The sequence below is a fragment of the Oncorhynchus mykiss genome, chromosome 12 (assembly GCF_013265735.2).
Source record: "Oncorhynchus mykiss isolate Arlee chromosome 12, USDA_OmykA_1.1, whole genome shotgun sequence".
NCBI classification, from domain to species: domain Eukaryota; kingdom Metazoa; phylum Chordata; class Actinopteri; order Salmoniformes; family Salmonidae; genus Oncorhynchus; species Oncorhynchus mykiss.
The window spans coordinates 34,725,810-34,753,661 of NC_048576.1; the positions used below are offsets into that span (position 1 = coordinate 34,725,810).

Here is a 27,852-nt window from a genome sequence, read left to right on the forward strand (position 1 = left end):
ACAAGTAATAATGTGTCCACAGTTTAGATAAAACAAAAAACATGATTTGAATAAGATAAATTATCGGTTGGTTGTTTCACGTTACCTTACTTGCACCTTTAACGGAGTTGTCAACAAACGGATGCATCCAACAGAAAAGGGGTAACTTTCATATGCCTATTTAACGTTATCATTAGAACATTTCTGAATTTCATATCAAATTGATATTCGTTTATTTACGGCAATTTTCTGTGAGTTTTTTGTAGATAGATATGATATATTGTCAGGGTATTACAATGTTACGTTCCAGAAACAGGAAATACTGCAGAATATGTTACTTTTGTAGCGGAACCTTTGATAAAGGAAACTTTGTGAAAATACGGAATGTTTATAACAACGGTAAAAATAAAAAGAATGCATATTTTACTTATACTTTTTGGAGCAATTGTTTCCTACTTCTTTTGGATACAATACATTTACTATCGGCATAATTCAGCAAAGTCACGTAAACATTGGTTGCGATTTATGTTATGTAGAGACAAACAAATCAAATCGTCTCAAACAAGCGATTTAACTGGCGATGTTCGAGCACTCTTTTTAACCGCTCATCCGGATGACGAATGCATGTTCTTTGCACCAGCAATTTTGAGACTCGTGGAACTAAATGCATCTGTTCATTTATTGTGTTTATCTCAAGGTGGGTTTACAATGAATAACATATTTTGCTTTTCATTGGTCATTTGCGTATCCTATGTATTCCGTCCTACAACCAGGGCTAGCTTTACATCATTTTCCATGGGAAATAGTAGCCGATTAAACTCAACTATTTACGATGGAGGAGCTGCGACTGTTGTGGGTGGAATGGAACTCCGACGTCACATAAGTTGTGTGTATATATATATATATATATATATATATATATATATATATATATATATATATATATATATATATATATATATATATATATATATATATATTTATTTATTTATTTATTGTAAAAAAAAAATATTTTTTGTATAAATACTGATTTCAGCACAAAAAAAGAATAGGCCGCAATTACATACGACATTGTGAAGTTGAGTTTAGTCGTCTAGGAAAATAGCAATACGCTGCAGCACCAATTTGTCTGTATAGCTAGGTCTCCCATTTTCTATTCTAATCATTTGTTCAAAAACAATGGTTTGTTCAGCCCTATTTAATTCATGCTTGACACAAAAGAGAAACGGCTTACTAAAGCCAAGTATTGTAATAGTTCTAAAACAAAGTGTTAATTACTTTTTTATAGCCATGTGGCAATTCCTTTACATTAACAACATATTACTTTTCGCCAAATAATCACTTAGGCAATTACTACAATCAAGGGTTCCAGCGTCGAGAAGAGCTTCTAGACAGCTGTGCCGTTTTGGGAATACCAGCCTCCCAAGTCACTATACACGACTGCAAGTAAGTAGTTTCTGCCAGCAAGTAAGCAATCTTCAGCATAATTATCATTCTGCAGCAGGCTTACTACACCTGTTAGGTGCTGCTAGGTTGTTCCAGTAGCAATGAGGCCCTTAAAATGTATTTTCTTTAACTATTGATGGCATGGATATACATTACCCATGTTGTGTTTGGGATGTTGGTTTAGAAAGGAATCTGCTGTTTTAAATAAGAAGTGCCTGCTTAGCATAAAATCGTATACTTAACAGAAATATAAACGCAACATGTAAGGTGTTGGTTTCATGAGCAGGAAATAAAAGATACTGGACATTTTCCATACACACAAAAAGCATATTTCTAACATTGTGCACAAATTTGTTTGCATCTCTGTTAGTGAGAATTTCTCCTTTGCCAAGGTAATCCATCCACCAAACAAGTGTGGCATATAAAGAAGCTGATTAAACGGCATGATCATTGCACAGGTTCACCTGGGGACAATAAAATGGCACTCTAAAATGTGCAGTTTTGTCACACAACACAATGCCACAGATGTCTCAAGTTTTGAGGGAGTGTGCAATTGGCGTGCTGACTGCAGAAATGTCCACCAGAGCTTTTTCCAGAGAATTTAATGTTAATTTTTCTACCATAAGCCGCCTCCGTCATTTTACAATGTTTGGCAGTACGTCCAGCCGGCCTCACAATCGCAGACCACGTGAAACCACAACAGCTCAGGATCTCCAAATCCAGCTTCTTCACCTGCGGGATCGTCTGAGACCAGCCACGCAGATAGCTGATAAAACTGGGTTTGCACAACTGAAGAATTTATGCACAAACTGTCAAAAACCGTCTCAGGGAAACTCATATATGTGCTTGTCATCCTCAACAGGGTCTTGACTTGATTGTATTTCCGAAACGTAACCAACTTCAGTGAGCAATTGCTCACCTTTGATGGCCACTGGCACGCTGGAAAAGTGTGCTCTTTACGGATGAATCCCAGTTTCAACTATACCGGGCAGATGGCAGCGTGTATGGCGGCATGTGGGCGAGTGGGTTTGCTGACTTCAGCGTTGTGAACAGAGTGCCCCATGGTTACGGTGGGGTTAGGGTATGGGAAGGCAAAAGCTAAGGACAAAGAACACAATTGCATTTTATCGATGGCAATTTGAATGCACAGAGATCCTGAGGCCCATTGTTGTGCCATTCATCGGCCACCGTCACCTCATGTTTCAGCATGATAATACACAGCCCTACGTTGTAAGGATCTGTACACAATTCGAGGAAGCTGAAAATGTACTCACCAGATGTATCACCCATTAATCATGTTTGGGATGCTCTGGATCAACAGAGTGTTCCAGTTTACGCCAATATCCAGCAACTTCGCAGAGCCACTGAAGAGGAGTGGGACAACATTCTATAAGCCACAATCAACAGCCTGATCAACTCTGTGAAGGAGATGAGGCAAATGGTGGTCACACCAGATACTGACTGATTTTCTGATCCACGCCCCTACCTTTTTTTTTAAAGGTATCTGTGACCAACAGATACATATCTATATTCCCTGTCGTGAAATCCATAGATTACGGTCTAATTTATTTATTTAAATTAACTGATTTCCTTATATGAACTGTAACTCAGTAAAATCTTTGAAATTGTTGCATGTTGTGTTTTATATTTTTGTTCAGTGTAGTTAGACCGGTTAGCTGACAACGCCACTAAAACAATGTACATGCTTCAATGGGGTAAAAGGCTGTGTGTTGTGATTTGGGGCGGCAGGTAGCCTAGTGGTTAGAGCGTTGGACTAGTAACCGACAGGTTGCAAGATCGAATCCTCTGTCGTTCTGCCCTTGAACAAGGCAGTTAACCCACTGTTCCTAGGCCGTTATTGAAAATAAGAATTTGTTCTTAACTGACTTACCTAGTCAAATAAAGGTAAGCAACAATGACAAGAAGCTGCCATGTGGGGAATCATAGCTGGCTAGTTTTATCTTGTTTTTCATACCATGTCTTGTAGAGGTGTATCGGTACAATTTATGGGGTCCTCGGTTTGGTCCAACTATTGCCTATGCGCACGTTATAATGAAAATGAATGAGTCTTAATTGGCACATTTCAAACTGTCCTTTTGTGAGGCACAGCTAGGAACTACTTCTGTATGATGGCAAGTGGTGGGGTCGAAAAACGAAGAGGATTCTCCTTCGTTTAAATCTCCAGTTTGGGAACATTTTGGCTTCCCAGTAGATTACAACAGTGATTGACAGATAGTTAACAGTACTATGTAGCCACTGCTCAACGAGAATAGTCTATGCAGCTGCCAACACCTCAAACGTATTGACACATTTACGGCGGAATCAACCCAGTAGTCCTACCACCGGAGCAAGACGGAAACGCAAAAAAAGTGCTCGATCCACATTACGAACTTTGCCCTCTCTGCACCCATTTCAGCAAACGGGTAGTACCCGCTCTATATATGCAAACTAAATCTGAAGTTGTCAATGCACCCTGTGTTGGGTTTAGGCTACTACAGATGGATGGACCTTCAGGGCTTACAGAGAGGTACTTAGTGGCAGCCCATCACATTATTCCTGAGTGGGAGATGAGAAGTAATGTGCTACAGACACGCCCCCTTTATGAGAGTCACACATTTGTGCATCTTTTTCTCTTTGTAAAAAAGCATAGCAATGTCTGAGCCATGTTTCTATATTGATTTCACATGCATATTGCACATTTTAGTGTTGTTGAGTAATCATGCATTTTCATTTTAAGAAAATACAGAAGGTTGTTATTCCTGATTTGTGCTCTCTTCAGGCATTATATGATCATGGAATACCATCAGGAATACCAACACTTTGTATTTTCTTAAATAAACAAAAATTACTACATTAACTTTTGCCATATCATTTTCCCGATGTACTGGAACCGAACCCAACCGTGACCCCAAAACCACAATATGTACCCAACCGTGGGGTTGGTGAACTGTTACACCCCTAATGTTTTGAGATGTTTTGATTGATGTCACGTCTATGCTAATATGGCTAGAAGTCGCTAGCCAACTAACCAACAACTGTAATGGTGTATTTGAGAGACAAGTACTCATTGTGAAAATGTATTTGTTTTCAATAAACATTAGAGGCTAAATATAGTTTATCTTGTCAACAATCTAAGCCAACCCTGTGTTTTTTGCCCCATTGTTGCGCACACACCAATTTTGTTGCTAAACAACCAACCCATCTATAAGCAATCTTGTCAGAACAGTCGACCGATGGTCAATTTATTAAGCCTAACCCATAATGTGATTTTTGAAGTGACGGGCTGATGGTGAAAAGTGAAAACAAACATGAAGAAGCAGTGTGTGGTGCAGTGCACTACCTCCAGCCAGCCCAAGACTCTGAACCCAGCATGCATGCCCATTCTCAGCACATCAAGCTGAGCCCCCCCCCCTCCAGTGTCTGTCAGAACAAACAGTATACCAGCCACAAATCAAACTCCTCCTTTCTTACCACGACAGAGCCTAGTCAGCCTGGCCTGATGTATTGGCCTACTCTGTCATTAGGGGCCATAAACGATTAGGCCCCAGAGGCATTGAGAGGTCATCCCCTGTTGGACATGCTCTCTCTCTGCCCTCTGAAATCTTACCAGGCCTGCAATGTGATATGATATTTTGGCCACCATTTCTTTTCAGCAATTAGTTATGTGACTAATTGGTGAATATTAAGACTTATGTTGTGAATGACTTAGACCTAAATGATAAACCAATTTAACTGTTTAGTGCTCTTTAAAAGTCGGTGCTTCTTGATATGGAAATGTCATGAGGATTTGAGATGTAGTCACTGCTATATTCTTATCAATTATGTCATATATATATATACATACATACATACATACAGTACCTTGCGAAAGTATTCGGCCCCCTTGAACTTTGCGACCTTTTGCCACATTTCAGGCTTCAAACATAAAGATATAAAACTGTATTTTTTTGTGAAGAATCAACAAGTGGGACACAATCATGAAGTGGAACGACATTTACTGGATATTTCAAACTTTTTAAACAAATCAAAAACTGAAAAATTGGGCATGCAAAATTATTCAGCCCCTTTACTTTCAGTGCAGCAAACTCTCCAGAAGTTCAGTGAGGATCTCTGAATGATCCAATGTTGACCTAAATGACTAATGATGATAAATACAATCCACCTGTGTGTAATCAAGTCTCCGTATGAATGCACCTGCACTGTGATAGTCTCAGAGGTCCGTTAAAAGCGCAGAGAGCATCATGAAGAACAAGGAACACAGGCAGGTCCGAGATACTGTTGTGTTAAAGCCGGATTTGGATACAAAAATATTTCCCAAGCTTTAAACATCCCAAAGAGCACTGTGCAAGCGATAATATTGAAATGGAAGGAGTATCAGACCACTGCAAATCTACCAAGACCTGGCCGTCCCTCTACACTTTCAGCTCATACAAGGAGAGACTGATCAGAGATGCAGCCAAGAGGCCCATGATCACTCTGGATGAACTGCAGAGATCTACAGCTGAGGTGGGAGACTCTGTCCATAGGACAACAATCAGTCGTATATTGCACAAATCTGGCCTTTATGGAAGAGTGGCAAGAAGAAAGCCATTTCTTAAAGATGTCCATAACAAGTGTTGTTTAATGTTTGCCAAAAGCCACCTGGGAGACACACCAAACATGTGGAAGAAGGTGCTCTGGTCAGATGAAACCAAAATTGAACTTTTTGGCAACAATGCAAAACGTTATGTTTGGCGTAAAAGCAACACAGCTGAACACACCATCCCCACTGTCAAACATGGTGGTGGCAGCATCATGGTTTGGGCCTGCTTTTCTTCAGCAGGGACAGGGAAGATGGTTCAAATTGATGGGAAGATGGATGGAGCCAAATACAGGACCGTTCTGGAAGAACCTGATGGAGTCTGCAAAAGACCTGAGACTGGGACGGAGATCTGTCTTCCAACAAGACAATGATCCAAAACATAAAGCAAAATCTACAATGGAATGGTTCAAAAATAAACATATCCAGGTGTTAGAATGGCCAAGTCAAAGTCCAGACCTGAATCCAATCGAGAATCTGTGGAAAGAACTGAACTGCTGTTCACAAATGCTCTCCATCCAACCTCACTGAGCTCGAGCTGTTTTGCAAGGAGGAATGGGAAAAAATTTCAGTCTCTCGATGTGCAAAACTGATAGAGACATACCCCAAGCGACTTACAGCTGTAATCGCAGCAAAAGGTGGTGCTACAAAGTGTTAACTTAAGGGGGCTGAATAATTTTGCACGCCCAATTTTTCAGTTTTTGATTTGTTAAAAAAGTTTGAAATATCCAATAAATGTCGTTCCACTTCATGATTGTGTCCCACTTGTTGATTCTTCACAAAAAAATACAGTTTTATATCTTTATGTTTGAAGCCTGAAATGTGGCAAAAGGTCGCAAAGTTCAAGGGGGCCGAATACTTTCGCAAGGCACTGTGTATATATATATATATATATATATATATATATATATATATATATATATATATATATATATATATATATATATATATATATAGTGCATTCGGAAAATTCAGACCGCTTGACTTTTTCCACATTGTGTTACGTTACAGCCCCCCTCATCAACCTACACACTATAGCCCATAATGACAAAGCAAAACATATTTTTAGACATTTTTGCAAATTTATAAAAAACTGAAATATCATATTTACATAAGCATTCAGACCCTTTACTCAGTACATTGTTGAAGCACCTTTGGCAGCGATTACAGCCTAAAGTCTTCTTGGGTATGACGCTACAAGCTTGGCACACCTGTATTTGGGGAGTTTCTCCCATTCTTCTCTGCAGATCCTCTCAAGCTCTGCCAGGTTGGATGGGGAGCGTCACTGCACAGCTATTTCCAGGTCTCTCCGGAGATGTTTGATCGGGTTCAAGTCCAGGCTCTGGCTGGGCCACTCAAGGACATTCAGAGATTTGTCCCAAAGCCACTCCTGCATTGTTTTGGCTGTGTGGTTAGGGTTGTTGTCCTGTTGGATGGTGTACCTTGGCTGTGTGGTTAGGGTCATTGTCCTGTTGGATGGTGAACCTTCACCCTGCTCTGGAACAGGTTTTCATCAAGGATCTCTCTGTACTTTGTTCTGTTCATCTTTCCCTCAATCCTGATAGTCTCCCAGTCCCAGTCTGGCCACTCTACCATAAAGGTCTGATTGGAAGAGTGCTGCAGCGATGGTTGTCCTTCTGGAAGGTTCTCCCATCTTCACAGAGGAACTCTGGAGCCCTGTCAGAGTGACCATCGGGTTATTGGTCACCTCCCTGACCAAGGCCCTTCTCCCCTGAATGCTCAGTTTGGCTGGGCTGCCGGCTCTAGGAAGAGTATTGGTGGTTCAAAACTTCTTCCATTTAAGAATGATAGAGGCCACTGTGTTCTTCGGGAACTTCGACGCTGCAGACATCTTTTGGTACCTTTCCCCAGATCTGTGCATCGACACAATCCTATCTCTGAGCTCTACGGACAATTCCTTCGACCTCATAACTTGTTTTTTCTTCTGATATACACTGTTAACTGTGGGACCTTACAGTATATAGACAGATGTGTGCCTTTCCAAATCATGTCCAATCAATTGAATTTACCACCGGTGGACTCCAAGTTTTAGAAACATCTCAAGGACGATCAATGGAAACATGATGAACCTGTTATAAATGTGCAAAGAAATGATTAAAAACCTGTTTCGTTTGACATTATGGGGTAATGTGTGTAGATTGTTATGTTATCCTCATCAATGTCGAAAAAGTCAATTGGTCTGAATACTTTCCGAATGCACTGTATATTAAAGCTCATATTAACTCTCATGAATTAGCTTTATAACTTTGAAGTACTAATTACTCTGCTAATCAATGTATGCCTCCCATTGTATATCAGAAGGAATCCCCTTTTCTGTTACTAGAATAGACAATTGCTATTGTCTGTAGACCTTTAACCAGAATACTTTTTTAGCTAGTAGACTGACTAGCTGCGCATATCCAGACATGCATCCAAAGGTGAAGTATCTGATATTTTTTTTACCTCAGATAAATAGTGTTCACTGGTAATTAACAATAAATAGGCCTAAGCAGATAATGTATTTTTACCTAATAGTGGTCATTTTGTCCAGTAATTGGTAGACGAGGTGTTCATTGGACAAATCCTCTGGTGGTTCAGAGAGAATGAGAACATCAATGGCGTCATGGCTGTGGTTCAGCGGGATGGATAAGAAGGCTGTGTATTTTTACTTAAAAGAAAATTTAAAAAAGGCCTCCATCATCCTAGTAAAGGAGTCCATGGCTGGATCCCTAATGGCACCATATTCCCTATTTAGTGCACTCCTTTTGACCAGAGCCCATACAGCTCTGGTCAAACCTCAAAGTAGTGCACAGTATAGGGAATAGGGTGCCATTTGGGACGCAACCCATGGCTAGTATTGGTCCAGAGTCCAGACCACCCCTGGGCTCAGCACCACTGGACACCCCCTTTCAGACACAAACAAAAGGGCCTGGCCAGGTCTTAGCTTCATTGGCTAAAGTCTGCATAGATTATTCACTGTGTGATGGAAATACTTCCTGGAAACTTGGAAAGGGAAAAATCTCATTGTAGATAATGTTGCGTAAAGCTGTGAGAGGGATTTGAATTCTGATTGCTAGATCATTTTAAACTAGGAGGATTTGTGTTGAAATGAAATTTGACCCCTATCCCTCATGACCCCTATCCCTCATGAACGGTCTTTTTCAGATATGTACTGTACTGCTCTGTAAAATCTTCTGCGTTTTGCAATTTCATGTTTTTACGAGTATTGTTTATGCGCCTGCAAGGTTTACAATCCTCTGGAACAGACCACTGCCTATAATCACTGACTTCTCAGCCCAGCGGGTAGGGGTTGTGTTCAAAAGTGCTCACATTACAGGAAAAAAAGTGGAGGGTGGAAATAAATAGTAGGAGACCTTTCTGTGGACAAATCCCAGTGGCTGTACCAGGAAATTGTGGAGGTTCTCAGAACAGGTCTGTCTGCCGCTTGAGATTTTGCACCGCAGTTCACCAGGACAGGAGTGGCATGCGAGCTCGACCTGGAACTGGCAGTATTAAGATGGCAGCATGCCCAGATTGTCTGCCCCGCAGTACATTGTTGGCATTTCATAACCTCACTACCTCCCTTTCCATTTTATCATCTTGACGAGTAGGCCGTCATTGTAAGTAATCTTTTGTTCCTAACTGACTTGCCTAGTTAAATAGAGGGTAAATACAAAAATATTGTGCACACAGATAGATGGATCACCTTTGATCTGAATCAGGATGTAAGTGCATGTGTGTTGGTGTGAGCTACACCCCTTATGCTATGACCCTCACCTTGTACTAGTGGCTGACAGCCCACTCTCCTTCCTGTGTTTTTGGTGTTTGCCTAAAAGACTCACCCCCTAAACTACTCTGTAAGATCCCTACCCCCACCTTCTCTTGCTCTCTCTCACACATTTTTCTCTTGCCCTCTTCCCCCTCTCTCTATCACACTTTTTTTCTCTCTCTCTCCGCCCTCCCTTGTCTGCTGAAGCCAACTGCTAAGGACCATGGAGTGTATTTTGGAACGGCTCTGAGCCCTTCACATTTCAGCCTCCCAATCCAGGTCACTGATGTTTTTTGTTTTGTTTTTTTCTGTCTGTAAATGTTTGGCCGCAGCTTGGCTACAGTACATTATCAGTATCTTGAGACAAGTGTGTGCAGATGTACATGTACATCCTCTGGGTCGTCTCAGTTGTCATGTTGACGTGAACTAATAAAGTGAGACGTCATTCCTGAGGAGCTGGTCTGTTAGCTAACTAACACAGAGAGGTGGAACACTGGTGTCACTGAGGGAGTCTACACACAGCAGTGCCCTGCCCTAAAATAACCCTACAACCCTCTTACTACGTGCGTGTGTGCATTTGTACACCTCAGATTCAGTATGAGGTGACTGTTGGATTAGTAACTGCCGTCCAACCAGTGATGCCATCACTAATGTTTTAGGCCCAGTGCTACACCTCCAACCCCCATCAAATCTAATTTATTTATATAGCCCTTCGTATATCAGCTGATATCTCAAAGTGCTGTACAGAAACCCAGCCTAAACTCCCAAACAGCAAGCAATGCAGGTGTTGAAGCACGTTGGCTAGGAAAAATTCCATAGAAAGGCCACAACCTAGGAAGAAACCTAGAGGGGAACCAGGCTATGATGGGTGGCCAGTCCTCTTTTGGCTGTGCCGGGTGGAGATTATAACAGAACATGGCCAAGATGTTCATGGTCAAATAATAGGTCGGGGACAGGTAGCATGTCCGGTGAACAGGTCATGATTCCATAGCCGCAGGCAGAACAGTTGAAACTGGAGCAGCAGCACGGCCAGGTGGACTGGGGACAGCAAGGAGTCATCACGCCAAGTAGTCCTGAGGCATGGTCCTAGGGCTCAGGTCCTCTGAGAGAGAGAATTAAAGAGAGCATACTTAAATTCACACAGGACACCAGATAAGGCAGGAGAAGTACTCCAGATATAACAAACTGACCCTAGCCCCCCGACACATAAACTACTGCAGCATAAATACTGGAGGCTGAGACAGGAGGGGTCAGGAGACACTGTGGCCCCATCTGATGATTCTCCCGGACAGGGCCAAACAGGAAGGATATAACCCCACCCACTTTGCCAAAGCACAGCCCCCACACCATTAGAGGGATATCTTCAACCACCAACCTACCATCCTGAGACAAGGCCGAGTATAGCCACAAAGATCTCCGCCACGGCACAACCCAAGGGGATGTGGTGTTCTATGTTTTTATCAATAGGGATACAGTATGTATACAGGGTTAGAGGCAGAGAATCCCAGTGGAAAGAGGGGAACCGGCCAGGCAGAGACAGCAAGGGCGGTTCGTTGCTCCAGAGCCTTTCCGTTCACCTTCACACTCCTGGGCCAGACACTCAATCATATGACCCACTGAAGAGATGAGTCTTCAGTAAAGACTTAAAGGTTGAGACCGAGTTTGCGTCTCTCACATGGGTAGGCAAACCATTCCATAAAAATGGAGCTCTATAGGAGAAAGCCCTGCCTCCAGTTGTTTGCTTAGAAATTCTAGGGACAATTAGGAGGCTTGTGACCGTAGCGTACGTGTAGGTATGTACGGTACGGCAGGACCAAATCAGAGAGCTAGGTAGGAGCAAGCCTATGTAATACTTTGTAGGTTAGCAGTAAAACCTTGAAATCAGCCCTTACCTTGACAGGAAGCCAGTGTAGGGAGGCTAGCACTGGAGTAATATGATCACATATTTGGGTTCTAGTCAGGATTCTAGCAGCCGTATTTAGCACTAACTGAAGTTTATTTAGTGCTTTATCCGGGTAGCCGGAAAGTAGAGCATTGCAGTAGTCTAACCTAGAAGTAACAAAAGCATGGATACATTTTTCTGCAGCATTTTTGGACAAACTTTCTGATTTTTGCAATGTTACGTAGATGGAAAAAAGCTGTCCTTGAAACAGTCTTGATATGATTGTCAAAAGAGAGATCAGGGTCCAGAGTAACGCCGAGGTCCTTCAGTTTTATTTGAGACGACTGTACAACCATTAAGATGAATTGTCAGATTCAACAGAAGATCTCTGTTTCTTGGGACCTAGAACAAGCATCTCTGTTTTGTCTGAGTTTAAAAGTAGAATGTTTGCAGCCATCCACTTCCTTATGTCTGAAACACAGGCTTCTAGCGAGGGCAATTTTGGGGCTTCACCATGTTTCATTGAAATGTACAGCTGTGTGTCATCCGCATAGCAGTGAAAGTTAACATTATGTTTTCGAATGACATTCCCAAGAGGTAAAATATATAGCGAAAACAATAGTGGTCCTAAAACGGAACCTTGAGGAACACTGAAATTTACAGTTGATTTGTCAGAGGACAAGCCATTCACAGAGACAAGCTGATATCTTTCCGACAGATAAGATCTAAACCAGGCCAGAACTTGTCTGTGTAGACCAATTTGGGTTTCCAATGTCTCCAAAAGAATGTGGTGATCGACGGTATCAAAAGTAGCACTAAGGTCTAGGAGCACGAGGACAGATGCAGAGCCTCGGTCTGATGCCATTTAAAGGTACTTTACCACCTTCACAAGTGCAGTCTCAGTGCTATGATGGGGTCTAAAACCAGACTGAAGCATTTCGTATACATTGTTTCTCTTCAGGAAGGCAGTGAGTTGCTGCGCAACAGCCTTTTCAAAAAATGTTGAGAGGAATGGAAGTTTCGATATAGGCCGATAGTTTTTTTATATTTTCTGGGTCAAGGTTTGGCTTTTTCAAGAGAGGCTTTATTACTGCCACTTTTAGTGAGTTTGGTACACATCCGGTGGATAGAGAGACGTTTATTATGTTCAACATAGGAGGGCCAAGCACAGGAAGCAGCTCTTTCAGTAGTTTAACACTGAGTTCACACATTCACCATAAACTAGGGTTTCATCATTGTCTTTACTCTACCTCTTACTTGTTTAGTCCGATTATTGTAACATTTTGCTCTGTTGTAGGCATAATTCAATGGAGTAGCTCCTCCTTTTAGTGTTCTTGCTGTTGTTTTATTGCCTCAGTGCTAACACTGGTTAACACTGGATATTACATGCCATAAAGGCCAATTCTCCTTTTGCAGGCAGCCATGAAATGGGAAGCCTTTTGCCAAGGTGAAAAATAGCCCATGCATTTGAATCAGAATTGTTCATCTTTATCAATCAAAAGTGTCATGTTTGTTTGACATGTGTGGACATTGATAACATATCTACAAAGTTTAGGAAAAATTAATGAATACATTATCCCCAAAAAATCATCTAATTTTCCCCTGTACACTCTTTTGCTTTCTCCTCCCTCCCCACAGTCAGCAAGTGTTCTCCCTTTCTTCTAGTCACACGTTCAGTGGTACTGTGATATGATCAGATGATGTCTGGCTGACTGACTGACTGGCTGGCCCTCATCCTCGTCAGACCTTAATGAATAGGACAGCTGTGTTGACAGTCTCTGGGCTGGGCCCCAGTGCATCATGGGGCATGGCTTTTGTTGATCAGCCCTGATCTGAGCCCGATCTACTGCGCTGCCTCTCCACTTGCACTGGCGCGACCTCCATTCACTCTGCCCGCTCCCTGCACTACGTGTGAGAGAGAGAGAGCTTGTCGGTCCCAGCAAAAGTTCATCCACTCCCACACAACCCATTATTCATTGCCCTGGAGCACACTGTACTGTAGTCTTCCCTCTGACTGACTACAGCAGTGACTCTAAACATGCATCCCAAATTGTACCCTATTCCCAATAAAGTGCACTACTTTTGACAAGATACCTATCGGCCTCGGTCAAAAGTAGTGTACTTTATAGGGAATAGAGAGCCATTTGAGACACAGCCCAAGTCCGTCTTCTAACTTCTGCAGAGGTGACTAACTTCAGTGGCCTGCCTCATCACAGCGTCATTTGCCCCTGAGGCGTCCCTCCACCAAGTAGATACTGTATTTCCTAAGGAAGATAAACCTGACCTTTATAGTTCAGTTGGATATAAACTTTCAAGTGTCCTAGCCAACTTGTTGATTTGGTATCCAGTAAGAGTTAAGAGAGTGCAGGAGTCATGTCAGAGTAGAGTCGGCGCATCATCCTCCCCCACTGTGTTTAATTATACATCGATCTGGTGGAAAAAATAGCTCTGGCTGCTGGCAGGGCAGAGCTGAGGACTAAGAGAAATGCACACACACACACACACACACACACACACACACACATATATATATATATATATATATACATACATATACATACATACATATACACGCACTGAGGACTGACAGAGAATCTTGTGTTGAGTGGTGCCAACCTCTCACTGTGTTCCCATGTCAGCCACTCAACACACTGCCCTGTCCTGGCCAACTGTTAATACAATCACAGTCACCACGTATGGGGGAGAATATTAGTCCAAAATGGTATGTTGATGGTTGAAACACTCCATCGTCTTAAGGGCACACTCTATTTTGGACGGGGGAGATAAAGTGATATGATGGCGCTTATACTAAATAATGTGTGTGTATATTGAGCATTTTTTTGCATAGCAGCCCTTATCTGACTGAACACTGTATTTGCTAGAGCTATTTTAAGCTTAAATACATGTAGGCCTATAAGAGTACAAATAAACATTGTAGACATATTGAAAGTAAAATCACAGCCTATCAACCCCTCTGTAAAAAGATCAAATGTAACAAAACACATGGGCCTATTGTGTAATAGTCCATTTAGAATATGCTAGACTTCCCACAGTTCCTAAGTAAATTAAATATTGCAGTGTTTTCTTTTACATAAGACATTTTGTGTTTAATGTAAATGTGCCGTGAAGGAGTTAACCAACCAGCGGTGTGTCTCAGCGTTTTCCCAGCATGTCCTATAAACCTGACAGTGGGGACAGGAGCCTAAGCTTGTCTGGCAGTATCCTAGGCCTCTGGCTGGCCCATGTGACCAGACTAAACAAGGAGAGTGCTGTCTGTCAGTCAGTCAGTCTGTCCTACAGCATAGCACTGCCCCTCTTGTCGACTGGGCCAAAGTTCAACCACTGCATCCAGATGCCTGCAAGCAATTAGACATCCACATGCAAAGCTGCAGGAGGGGGGCTAGGAACGGGGAGGTTACTCTAGGGCATTTGGCACTGTTGCCATAGTGAAGCTCACTCTGCTGCCTGCATCCAGCTTTGAGGAAAGGTCAGGTAGATCATCTGTCTTTTGTACATATTTCTTCTATTTTTTTCCTCTCCTTGTCCTCTTTTGCTTAGCTACGGTTGCCAGGGTAAAAACTGAATCTTGTTTTTTTTCAACCAGGCTTGTGGAAGAACAGTAAGTTACAGTTGCACTTCAAAGCTAAATTTGACAACAAATAAACAATAGCTGTTTACTGTGAAGGGTATGTGAGGTTTAAAGTTGATGTGTTTTGGTGTTGTTTAAATGTCTTGTTAACGGCGATGAAGTTGTGAAGCCGAATATTCTTGTTTAACGTCTCACGCCTTTGCAACCAGAGAAAATGTCTCATTTTGTGTCACGCTTTACTTTTTCTACATTGTGCCTTTCATGCATACTTAGCTAATGACCAATGCTTTGAACCAAAGTCCAACAACATTTGTCATCCAAAACAAAAGAGAACATGGCGCATGTGAACATAATTAGGAATCCTACTAATGCAGTAGGAGGACAGACTACTTCAACCATAATACCCCCTCCTCCCGTGATACAGCACCCTTCAGGCCTGACCCCCATAGCCCTGGCAGGCGTTTGATTTGTGTCCTGATCCATCACGTCCCTCCACAGGCACAACTGTCCTGCCCCATTGTTATGAACCAAGGGGGAGGTGGGACGACCTCTATTCACCCTCTACTCCATCACCTCCGCCACCCACCCCCATCTCAAAATGTACAAGACATCAGGTCATTGCTCTCTGTCCAGTGTCTACCCTTTTCTTTCTCCCCGTTTCTCTCTCATTCAGCTGCTTCCCTGACGTTGAGCTGTGGTGTTGTTTTTTTTAATCAAGTACGTCAAATGTCATCATGCGTTCTATTAGCCCCATGCATCCATTTTGCAACAGTCAAACCTCCTATTCTTATTGTTGGTCAGATCAACATGTAACTAGCAGAGAAATGGTTAATCTCTGTGTGAGAGCGAGAGCACTGTACTGCTTTAGCCAGCCTTCCTAATGAAGCCCTCAGGACTTTGTTTTCATCTGAACTGCCCCGACCCGAGTGTGTCTGAATCACTCTCAACATGCTCCACTGCCTCGCTCTCTCTCCCTCTCTCTTGAATGTTTGATGTCTCTGGAGGGAAAGAGAGGCAGGAGGGAGGGAATGAAAGAGGAAATGAGAGAGAGAGGCAAAGAAAGCTGTGAGAGTGATCAGCATGAGTGACACCCCCGGCCCATAAATAGTTGGTGTGATGAGGTTGTCTGATGGACAGACTAGAGTAGCTCAGGGAGGTGTGGGATGCACACCTGGATCCAAATAGTATTTGAAATCTTTTAAATACTATGACTGTTTGATTAAGTCTGCCTCCAGTATGAGATGGGTGGGGTTTGCACTTTTTGGGGCTATTCCATTGGTTTCATTGTGCCAGGAAAACTCAATCAATCACAGATAAACTATTTGAAAGATGTTTAATACTTTCTGAACCCAAGGGTGTGTGTTGTACATGGTCTTTGTTCTCCCTAGGCTGTAGATTCAGTTGAACAGGATACTAAGGCCCCACTGACCCCTAACGGCCAGCTACAGTATACCCTGGCTGGCATACATTCTAAAAGAAAGAGAACCTTTTCAATGGTTGGGTCCAGTGTGTGTGTGAATCTTGTGCATTGTAAGAAGTAGGCTACATATCCATTTTGTTGAGTTGAAGTCAGGCTACTGTTTTGGTTGGTTGGTGTGCTACAGTAGTCTAGCCAGTTAGAGAAGGGTGACGTACCTGCATAGCCAGTTTTATCAATGTCCCAAATGGCACCCTATTCCCTATACTGTTTATTACTTTCAACCAGAGCCCCACTGTAACTCTTTGGGGCGTCAGGTTTGAGGTTAGAGCATTAGGCCAGTAACCGGAAGGTTGCTAGATTGAATCCCCAAGCTGAAAAGGTACAAATCTGTCACTCTGCCCCTGAACAAGGCAGTTAACTCACTGTTCCTAGGCCGCCATTGTAAATAAGAATTTGTTCTTAACTGACTTGCCTAGTTAAATAAAAGCTAAATAAACTCTAACGTATGCCCCTCTTCATCTTTCAGAGAACTGCCAGACGATCCCAACGTAGAATGGAGCATCTCAATGGCCTCCTCTCTAATCCTGAAGCACATCAGAGCCCACTCCATCAACCTGGTATGATGACCAACTCTTCACTGAATCTCACTATCATTTATCAAGTAGCCAATTCTATACAGTACTGTGTCTGATTGATTTAATGACTTTTTTCTCCTGTGAGTGATTTTCTAACGAAGCCACCCTGAAAATGCTAGATTATTTGTAATAGGCCGTTTTCGCACCACAGTCTTCTGGCCATTGTCAATAGTCTTTTGTATCTGTGTATGTCTCTCACAGGCTCCCCAAGCTCCACTGATAATGAACTGAAAGAGGGTCATCATGTCTTCCTTCCTTTGTATTTAGCAGAATATGGTTGTGGTGTTTGGAGCTCAGGTCACTGTCGGCATGTTTACCCCCAGATTTCAATCAACCTTCCAGGAAATTTACCAAAAGGAATTTGGGAATTGAGATCTTAACTCTTTTTTTTTCTTGTCCGTCCGCAACCATTCGTATTCTGACAAAAGCTGAACCCAGTCTGTCTGCTTTCTCAGATAAATAATTACGCAGGAGAGTGCACAGCAGGATGCTAGCAATTTCCCTCAAAACCAAACAGTTCAGTGTAGGTTATCCTACTGATCTGTTTTTTTATTTTGATCAGACTACCAAACAGTTGGATGGATATTTCTTCCCCTTCAAATTGTATTTGTCACATGCACCGAATACAACAGATCTTACTGTGAAATGCTTACTTACAAGCCCTTAACCAACAATGCAGTTTTCAAAAGTAAGTAAGAACATTTTGCTAAATAAACTAAAGGAAAAATAGTAATAAAATAACAATAGCGAGGCTAAGTCTTCAGATCCCTTGACTTTTTCCACATTTTGTTACCTTAAATAGTTTTTTCCCTAATCAATCTACACACAATATCTCCATAATGACAAAGCAAAACGTTTTTATTCAACATTTTTGCAAATGTTTGAAAAATAAACTGAAATATCACATTTACATAAGTATTCAGACCCTTTACTCAGTACTTTGTTGAAGCACCTTTGGCAGTGATTACAGCCTAGAGTCTTCTTGGGTATGACGCTATAAGCTTGGCACACCTGTATTTGGAGAGTTTCTCCCATTCTTCTCTGCAGATCCTCTCTTGCTCTGTCAGGTTGGATGGGGAGCGTTGCTGCACAGCTATTTTCAGGTCTCTCCAGAGAGATGCCGCTGAAAAACATCCCCACAGCATGGTGCCGTCTCATCTGTTCCTTGTCTCGGAGCTCTACGGACAGTTCCTTCGACCTCTTGGCTTGGTTTTTGCTCTGACATTCCATTTCAACTGTGGGACCTTATATAGACAGGTGTATGCCTTTCCAAATCAATTGAATTTATCACAGGTAGACTCCAATTAAGTTGTAGAAACATCTCAGTGATGATCAATAGAAACAGGATGCACCTGAGCTCAATTTCGAGTCTCATAGCTAAGGGCCTATTTTGTTGTTTTGGGTTATTGTGTGTAGATTGATTAGAAATAAACATGTTCTCATCATTTTTAGAGTAAGTCTGTAACGTAACAAATTGTGGAAAACACCAAGGGGTCTGAATACTTTCTGAAGGCACTGTACAAGGGTTACCGGTACAGTGTCAATGTGTAGGGGCACAGGTTAGTTGAGGTAATATGTACGTGTGTGTTGGAGTGTCAGTGTAGTATGTGTGAGTGTATGGTTTGAGTCCAGTAAGTGTACATTGAGCCTGTGCAAGAGAGCCAGTGGAATATAATAAGAATTAAATAAGGGGATCAATGTAAATAGTCTGGGAACTGTTCAACAGTCTTATGGCTTGGGGGTAGAAGCTGTTAAGGATCCTTTTGGTCCCAGACTTGGAGTTCCGGTGCCTCTTGCCATGGGGTAGCAGAGAGAACAGTCTATGACTTGCGTGGCTGGGGTCTTTGACAATTTCTGGGGCCTTCCTCTGACACCGCCTGGTATACACTCTTAGGAAAAAAAGTTGCTATCTAAAACCAGAAAGGGTTCCTGTCCCCATAGGAGAAACCTTTGAATAACTTATTTTGGTTCCATGTAGAACCCTTTTGGTTCCAGGTAGAACCCTTTCCACGGGGAGTTCTACATGCAATCCAAATGGGTTCTACCTGGAACCAAAAAGGGTTCTCGTATGGGGACAGTCGCAGAACTTTTGGAGGATCTGAGGAGCCAAGCCAAATCTTTTCAGCTTCCGGAAGGGGAATAGGTGTTGTCGTGCCCTCTTCACGACTGTCTTGGTATGTTTGGACCATGATGGGCCCTTAGTGATGTGGACACCAAGGAACTTGAAGCTCTCGACCTGCTCCACTACAGCCCCTTCGATGTGAATGGGGGCTTACTCTGCCCTTTGTCTTGCTCACTTTGAGGGAGAAGTTGTTGTCCTGGCACCACACTGTCAGGTCTCATCGTCGTCGGTGATCAGGCCTACCACCACGGTGTCATTGGCAAACTTAATGATGGTGTTGGAGTTGTGTGTGGCCACGCAGTCGTGGATGAACAGAGTACAGGAGGGGACTAAGCACGCACCACTGAGGGGCCCCTGTGTTGAGGGTCAGTGTGGCGGATGTGTTGTTGCCAACCCTTACCACCTGGGGTGCGGCCCGTCAGGAAGTCCAAGGTTCTAGTTGCAGAGGGAGGTGTTCAGTCCCAGGGTCTTTAGCTTAGTGATGAGCTTGGAGGGCACTATGGCATTGAACACTGAGCTGTAGTTAATGAACAACATTCTCACGTAGGTGTTCCCTTTGTCCAGGTGGGAAAGGGCCGTGTGGAGTGCAATAGAGATTGCGTCATCTGTGCGTCTGTTGGTGAGGTATGCGAGTTGGAGTGGATCCAGGGTGTCTGGGATGATGGTGTTGATGTGAGCCATGACCAGCCTTTCAAAGCATTTCATGGCTATAGATGTGAGTGCTACGGGGCGGTAGTCATTTAGGCAGGTTACATTGGCTTTCTTGGGCACAGGGACTATGGTGGTCTGCTTGAAACATGTAGGTATTACAGACTGGGTCAGGGAGAGGTTGAAAATGTCAGTGAAGACACTTGCCCGCTGTTAAGGATTATGCACAAAGATGAACTAAATCATAAAAGAGACTACAGAAATATGAAGTATTCCACCTTTCCCATAATATAACCTATTCGTATTGGTTTACTGCATGTAAGTCTAAGCCTAGAACAAGCAAAAAAAGAGTTGAAGCAGATATCCTTGGAACCCATTTTTATTATCTGTTCGGTTTGCCAACAACTAATATTTCCAGAAACTGGTGTTTGTACATGTAATCATTTTTTGCCTCCTCCAAGTCAACTCTGGCAGATGTAAAATGTCTCCCTCAGGCCAGTAAATGACAAGACATGACCCTGCTCTGGGTTAGAAGGTGTGTGGTGTCCACCTTTTATGTTCGGTTTCAGGGACACAATCATGGTACATTTATCCTCTGCCTCACTCAAAAACTGCTGTGTCTTTAGTCAAGTTGTTTTTCTTTTCCTTTGACCTGCTTGCTCCCCCTTTTCCCTTTCCCCATCTTCCCTTGGTTCTCTGGTGAACAGGCATACAGACAGAAAAAGGCTCTTAAATATCAGTTGTCTCCTGCCAAGCTGCATTCTGCTGTCAGTGTGAGTCCCAGATGGCACCCTATTCTAGCACACGACTTTTGACCAGGGCCCATAGGACTCTGCACTATATAGGGAATAGTGCCATTTGGGAGGCAGGCAGAGACGCCGACATTCAAGACACGCCTCCATTAACCAAACAGTGAACGTGCATCTCTTTCTTTGGCATGTAGCCAACATTTCACATTGATATTTGATACTTTATGCCATAACATAAAATAACTATCTTCAAATGAATATTGTTGTTGTTTCAGGTGCTGACCTTCGATGGAAGGGGAGTGAGTGGCCATAGCAATCACACTGCCATCTACAAGGCTGTCAGGTACGAACGAGACTTTAAACACTGTCCATCATTCTAAGGCTGACACGTGTCTGTCCTTTTTAGATTTTATTGTATTTTAATATGCCGTTTTTGATCCGTTTGTGGAAAGCACGTCGTCCCAAGGAAACACATATTGTCCACAGATTCAGGACCAGAACCTGGACAAGAAACCAGCCTTGTAGGCGACATTCCTATACTTCATTATTATAAAACATACATACACCACATACTAAAGATCCCAACCTCCCCACTCCCCTACAAACAAACAAACACAGAAGCATTCAAAAACACACACACACTGTTTTGCATAATTCCTCTGTTGCATAGTTGAGAGGTCGTCCAAACCCACACTCCACCAATGGATCTGCAGATGGCCCTGCTCTCAGAAACCCACAGGAACCAGTCCAACAGTTGCATCAGAATGTTGTGAAATAAAATGAAATTAATGTTTTTGTGTTTTGTCATATCACAGTCTCTCATGATAGACTGGAATAAATGTTTAAACTCGAGGAGCTGGCCTGTGCGCACAAGATATTTGGTTCTGGGTTCCTTCTGAAATTATTGTGATATGTAGCTACACTACAGTGTAGTACAGTGAGTGAACAGAACAGGTGTGTTCATTGACTAGTGCTGCCTGCTTGGTCTCTTCCTCTCTGAGCTAAGCCTCCCTGGCTCTCCTCCAACACCCAGACCTCATCTCTAGTAGGGGAGGATGAGTGTGTTGTGTTGTCCAGATCATATCCCATGATTCCCATTAGACTTAAAAACACAAGTGATGCGCACCATTTTATAAAAAAAAATTAAAAAAGATTGTGCAAGTAAATGTATAAAGCCATCAGTGTTTTGTTACCTTGGTGTAAGTCTCCAGTGAGAGCTTGTACTGAACAGGAAAGAGGAGAAGTGAAATGCCCTCTAGCGTTCAGACCGTGATGTGAGAGGAGAGGGAGAGTTACTGTAGCGAATGTGGAATGTGACATGGAAGATCCAGAGACCATAATCCACTCATAAGTTATCATGAACCACATGACAATTCATTAGAACACATCAACAGGTTGTTGCAGCTGCTATTACTGTCTCACCATCATCAATTATTGAGGAGACAACTATTCCCTATTGCAAATGATCCTATTCCTAACATTTGACAGGCTATTTTGCTGCCTTGCCGCTTCCCCTTGTGAAAGCTTAAGCTATTCACCTTTTAGCCATTTGAGCTGTAGCCAGAGAAACTGAACCGTTGGCTCTAATATGGCTGGAAGGACCATACTTTGTCCTGAAAAGGTTGTGTATGGTTCACACCCACAAACTTTTTCTCTGTCCTGAACTTTGGCAGTGTAATTAGTTCACTTCCAAATTGTACGTAACTACAGTGCCTTGCGAAAGTATTCGGCCCCCTTGAACTTTGCGACCTTTTGCCACATTTCAGGCTTCAAACATAAAGATATAAAACTGTATTTTTTTGTGAAGAATCAACAACAAGTGGGACACAATCATGAAGTGGAACGACATTTATTGGATATTTCAAACTTTTTTAACAAATCAAAAACTGAAAAATTGGGCGTGCAAAATTATTCAGCCCCCTTAAGTTAATACTTTGTAGCGCCACCTTTTGCTGCGATTATAGCTGTAAGTCGCTTGGGGTATGTCTATCAGTTTTGCACATCGAGAGACTGACATTTTTTCCCATTCCTCCTTGCAAAACAGCTCGAGCTCAGTGAGGTTGGATGGAGAGCATTTGTGAACAGCAGTTTTCAGTTCTTTCCACAGATTCTCGATTGGATTCAGGTCTGGACTTTGACTTGGCCATTCTAACACCTGGATATGTTTATTTTTGAACCATTCCATTGTAGATTTGGATCATTGTCTTGTTGGAAGACAAATCTCCGTCCCAGTCTCAGGTCTTTTGCAGACTCCATCAGGTTTTCTTCCAGAATGGTCCTGTATTTGGCTCCATCCATCTTCCCATCAATTTTAACCATCTTCCCTGTCCCTGCTGAAGAAAAGCAGGCCCAAACCATGATGCTGCCACCACCATGTTTGACAGTGGGGATGGTGTGTTCTTTTACGCCAAACATAACGTTTTGCATTGTTGCCAAAAAGTGGTGTGTCTCCCAGGTGGCTTGTGGCAAACTTTAAACAACACTTTTTATGGATATCTTTAAGAAATACTTTCTTCTTGCCACTCTTCCATAAAGGCCAGATTTGTGCAATATACGACTGATTGTTGTCCTATGGACAGAGTCTCCCACCTCAGCTGTAGATCTCTGCAGTTCATCCAGAGTGATCATGGGCCTCTTGGCTGCATCTCTGATCAGTCTTCTCCTTGTATGAGCTGAAAGTTTAGAGGGACGGCCAGGTCTTGGTAGATTTGCAGTGGTCTGATACACCTTTCATTTCAATATTATCGCTTGCACAGTGCTCCTTGGGATGTTTAAAGCTTGGGAAATCTTTTTGTATCCAAATCCGGCTTTAAACTTCTTCACAACAGTATCTCGGACCTGCCTGGTAGGTTACTTGTTCTTCATGATGCTCTCTGCGCTTTTAACAGACCTCTGAGACTATCACAGTGCAGGTGCATTTATACGGAGACTTGATTGCACACAGGTGGATTGTATTTATCATCATTAGTCATTTAGGTCAACATTGGATCATTCAGAGATCCTCACTGAACTTCTGGAGAGAGTTTGCTGCACTGAAAGTAAAGGGGCTAAATAATTTTGCACGCCCAATTTTTCCGTTTTTGATTTGTTAAAAAAGTTTGAAATATCCAATAAATGTCGTTCCACTTCATGATTGTGTCCCACTTGTTGTTGATTCTTCACAAAAAAATACAGTTTTATATCTTTATGTTTGAAGCCTGAAATGTGGCAAAAGGTCGCAAAGTTCAAGGGGGCCGAATACTTTCGCAAGGCACTGTATTTGTCTCATAGGAAAAGCAAGTAAGCCTATCTGTAGGATTTTCTTGCAAGTCAAAGTTTGTGTGTGCTTAGGCCTCCAATAACTACTGTGTTGATGTTGTTTTTTTTGCTTGTCTCTACCAACAGCTACCTGGCTTCCATTGGCAACATACCAGATGGCGAGTATTTAACCTTTACATTTTTATTTGGCCAAGCACATCTCAAATACCTATATTTGGATAATCATTATCAGCATGGTAAGGTATTTAGCCTATTATAAACTATACACCTAAAAACATTTGCATCAATTACATGACATGATGGTAAATGGAGTACAAACTGGTACACTTATAAACTCAGGACAAGAAGAGAGAAGTTATCCTAAAGCAGTGTAGTTGGAACTGGAGTCTTGGCAAAGACCGCCATCTAGTGTTGAAATTTGTGTGTGTCACTTGCACTTCTTAGTCAGCTTCGAGCTATTAGGAAGACAACAAACTATCAGCCAGTGCTTCACCATTTGTTCCTTTCTCCCAGCTGGATGCGAATCTATTCCCATTAACACCCTCCCTCCTCTGTTAGACTTATTTCCTCCAACTCATGGCTTTAGCCTTTGTAAGATAGTGGAGCCACATCGTTACAGCTCTTCCTAAAGTGTTGCACCCCTCAGGCCAGGCCAGGGTCAAACTTTTAAACCCTCTTAATGTAGCAGCTTGGCAGATCTCTCTCGCTCTCCATCTCTCATGTTTTTCTCCCTAGTTAACTCCCTCTGCCTCCCTCCCTGAACTCTGCTGTAAACCTTCTTCCTCTTACATAATATTCAAACCCTTGACCCCTGCTGTCTATATTGCTATTGGTATTTTATTAGGATCCCCATTAGCTGTTGCAAAAGCAGCAGTTACTCTTCCTGGGGTCCACACAAAACATGAAACATAATACAGAATGACATAATACAGAACTTTAATAGGCAAGAACAGCTCAAAGACAGAACTACATTTTTTAAAAATGGCACACGTAGCCTACATATCAATGCATACACACAAACTATCTAGGTCAAATAGGGGAGAGGCGTTGTGCTGCGAGGGGTTTCTTTATCTGTTTTTTTAACCAGGTTTGCTGTTTATTTTAGCAATATGAGATGGAAGGAAGTTCCATGCAATTGGGGCTCTATATAATACTGTACCCTTTCTTGAATTTGTTCTGGATTTGGGGACTGTGAAAAGACCCCTGGTGGCATGTCTGGTGGGATAACTGTGTCAGAGCTGTGTGTAATTTGACGATGCAAACGATTTGGGATTTCAACACAATGTTTCTTATAAAAAGAAGGGATGCAGTCAGTCTCTCCTCAGCTCTTAGTCAAGAGAGACTGGCACGCATAGTATTTATATCAGCCCTCTGTTTACAATTAAGAGCAAAATCTTGATATTGTAAATGAAGTTACTGTTATACTAGATAATGATATTACTGTGCCACATCATGGCTCACAGTAGACAATATTGCATGTTTTAAGTGACATTATGAGACCTTTAGAGTGGAGGAAGGAGGAAACAAACGAGACCATTTAACACTCTGTACCCTGTCCTCCTTTCCCGTGATCTAGAGCAGACGAGAGAGAACACCTTTCTATTACAGTAGGATGTGAGATCAACCTGTTGATTAGATTTCAGCCAGGACCATTTTATCCAGTGATGAGCATCGTTGAGAGAGGGATGGTTCCTATCGCAATAGTTGATTAGCTGTAAATATGCCACACCAAGACCTTACTGTACATGAGTGTGCTATCACATTGGTACTCTGCATTCAGTGTCGAGAGGGAGATAAACCTCAGTGTGATTCTAAAGCCTGTTCACACAGTTGCATACTATAATCCCCTCTCATTTTCACCAGCTTACCCAAAGCCTCTTTTGCCCAATGAACCATTTACTGTAGATATCCAAGTCTCCCAAAAACATGGGGCAATATGACTTTACAAACCTACAGTAACTCTTTGCTAGTAGCTACAGTTCCTGTCTGGTCATATTTTCCTCCACTTGAAATATGGCTTGTCTTTCCATATCTTTGTCTCCAAGACTTCAACACACTAATTATACTACATTTATGTCATGTAACCCTGTAAATGATCTCTGTTTTTCATTGACATTCTGGGTGAGATGCAAATTGCACAAAAGGTACACTAACTAGGCTAGGATTCTCCATTCTCCCACAGACTGCAGTCTCCTCTCTCTGTTGACCATTGGTGTTCTCAGGAAGTACCTCTCCTTCCTGGAGCTGCCTATCAGCTGGCTCCTCCCATCAGATCTCTGCTGCATCATAGGCTCAAAGGGCTACATTCAAGCTAAGGTGAGCCTGTCATCAGCCTATACTATCAGGCTTGAAATAGACATGTTACGGCAGTTCCACTAACATCTCTTCCCCTATTATTATGGGACAAACGTTGTCAATACATGTAATAGCCTAGTAGATGTATAGTTAGGGTGAGGCATGTATAAAAACAGCATTGGGATTTACATCCGGTGTACACAGTGAAAGTCCACGCTCTCTCTTTCTCTATGAAAGTGAAATTAGGTCTCAACACCTGAATTGACTGGTACTGGCACTGTGTACATGGATCAATATTTATAGTGAAATATGCTATATCAGCGTTAGAGAAAATTGTCAGACACCCCTTGCTGGACATCAGACATAAAGATTGATTTGAACTTCTGGAGAAATTTGTGTTTTTACCATGCATCAATATTTATAGGGAAATACATTACATGAACGCAGTGCCAGTACCAGTCAATTTACTTTTATTGAGAAAGAGCGAGGACTTAGGGATCACCTTATACACTTGGATGTAAATCCCAATGCTATTTTTAAACATGCCTCACTCTGTCTGTAATGACTGATGTCCAGCGAGGGGTGTCTGACAATTTTCTCTACCGCTGATAGATCTTTCTCTAGTCTAATAAACTCTTTATTCACCAGAGGGCCATGCTCTGTCACCGTACCCAGCTCCTGTGGTTTCGTTACCTCTACATTTGGTTTTCACGCTACATGATTATCAACACATTCCAAGTTATTGATCAAGGACCAAAGAATCTGAAGATCTATTAGTGAAAAATGAGGTTCCTGATTAATCTTCTGAGAATACTGTTACTTGGGTTTGTTAATCTTACTGTCTTACTTTTTATATGTTTTGCCTCATCTGACATATTGATCTCATAGCACTGATATATTCAGACATACCTATTGCTACCTATTGATTGAATGTAGATATCATATTTTTCTAACTTTTTGTTGTTGAAGGAAATACACTATTAAAGTTCTCTTCCACTCATTGCCAACATTGTTAGTTGGGAACAGATTACTTATCGTTAATACACTATTTTCAGTTTACTGTAAAAATGTTGACATATACTGACACTGTAAATGAATAGTGAATTTGTCAAATTTAAGTAAAATGTGAATACATAGACATTGATTGTAACCAAACAGGGTCGGTTTGGTCCTTTTTATTTTTGTAAATTGTGTACAAAAGTTAGAACAAATGTTCAAATTGTTAATGAACCAATAAAGTTAATTTGATTTAGAAGAAAAATGTGTCTCAGTTATAATTCAATAAAAGGACTGTGTTTGATCTCAGCTACAGTTGAAGTCGGAAGTTTACATACACTTAGGTTGGAGTCAATCAAACTCGTTTTTCAACCACTCCACAAATTTCTTGTTAACAAACTATAGTTTTGGCAAGTCGGTTAGGACATCTACTTTGCATGACAAAAGTAATTTTTCCAACAGTTGTTTACAGACAGATTATTTCA

At 42.0% G+C, this 27,852-nt stretch overlaps 1 protein-coding gene across 3 annotated transcripts; it reads left to right on the top strand.

Moving 5' to 3' along the window:
* On the top strand, positions 1-27,632 carry pigl (phosphatidylinositol glycan anchor biosynthesis, class L). 3 transcript variants are annotated; one of them, XM_021625864.2, is made up of 7 exons: positions 1-141; positions 1,326-1,425; positions 17,191-17,281; positions 21,094-21,161; positions 24,203-24,234; positions 26,259-26,392; positions 27,020-27,632. In XM_021625864.2, the coding sequence occupies exons 3-7, from the start codon at positions 17,231-17,233 to the stop codon at positions 27,146-27,148; spliced, it is 414 nt and encodes a 137-aa protein (XP_021481539.2). In that variant the 5' UTR covers positions 1-141; positions 1,326-1,425; positions 17,191-17,230; the 3' UTR covers positions 27,149-27,632. The 3 variants fall into 3 exon arrangements, with proteins under 3 accessions (XP_021481539.2, XP_036793351.1, XP_036793352.1); XM_036937456.1 differs by lacking the exon at positions 1-141 and adding an exon at positions 340-676; XM_036937457.1 differs by lacking the exon at positions 1-141 and adding an exon at positions 733-869.
* Positions 27,633-27,852: the final 220 nt, after the last annotated feature.

Bases quoted from the DNA above. Each gene is read 5' to 3' on its own strand.
- pigl (XM_036937456.1), top strand. From the start codon at position 364: ATGTTTATAACAACGGTAAAAATAAAAAGAATGCATATTTTACTTATA. The intron at 24,235-26,258 runs GCGAGTATTTAA...ATTCTCCCACAG, and splicing joins CATTGGCAACATACCAGATG to ACTGCAGTCTCCTCTCTCTG. The intron at 26,393-27,019 runs GTGAGCCTGTCA...TTTATTCACCAG, and splicing joins AGGGCTACATTCAAGCTAAG to AGGGCCATGCTCTGTCACCG.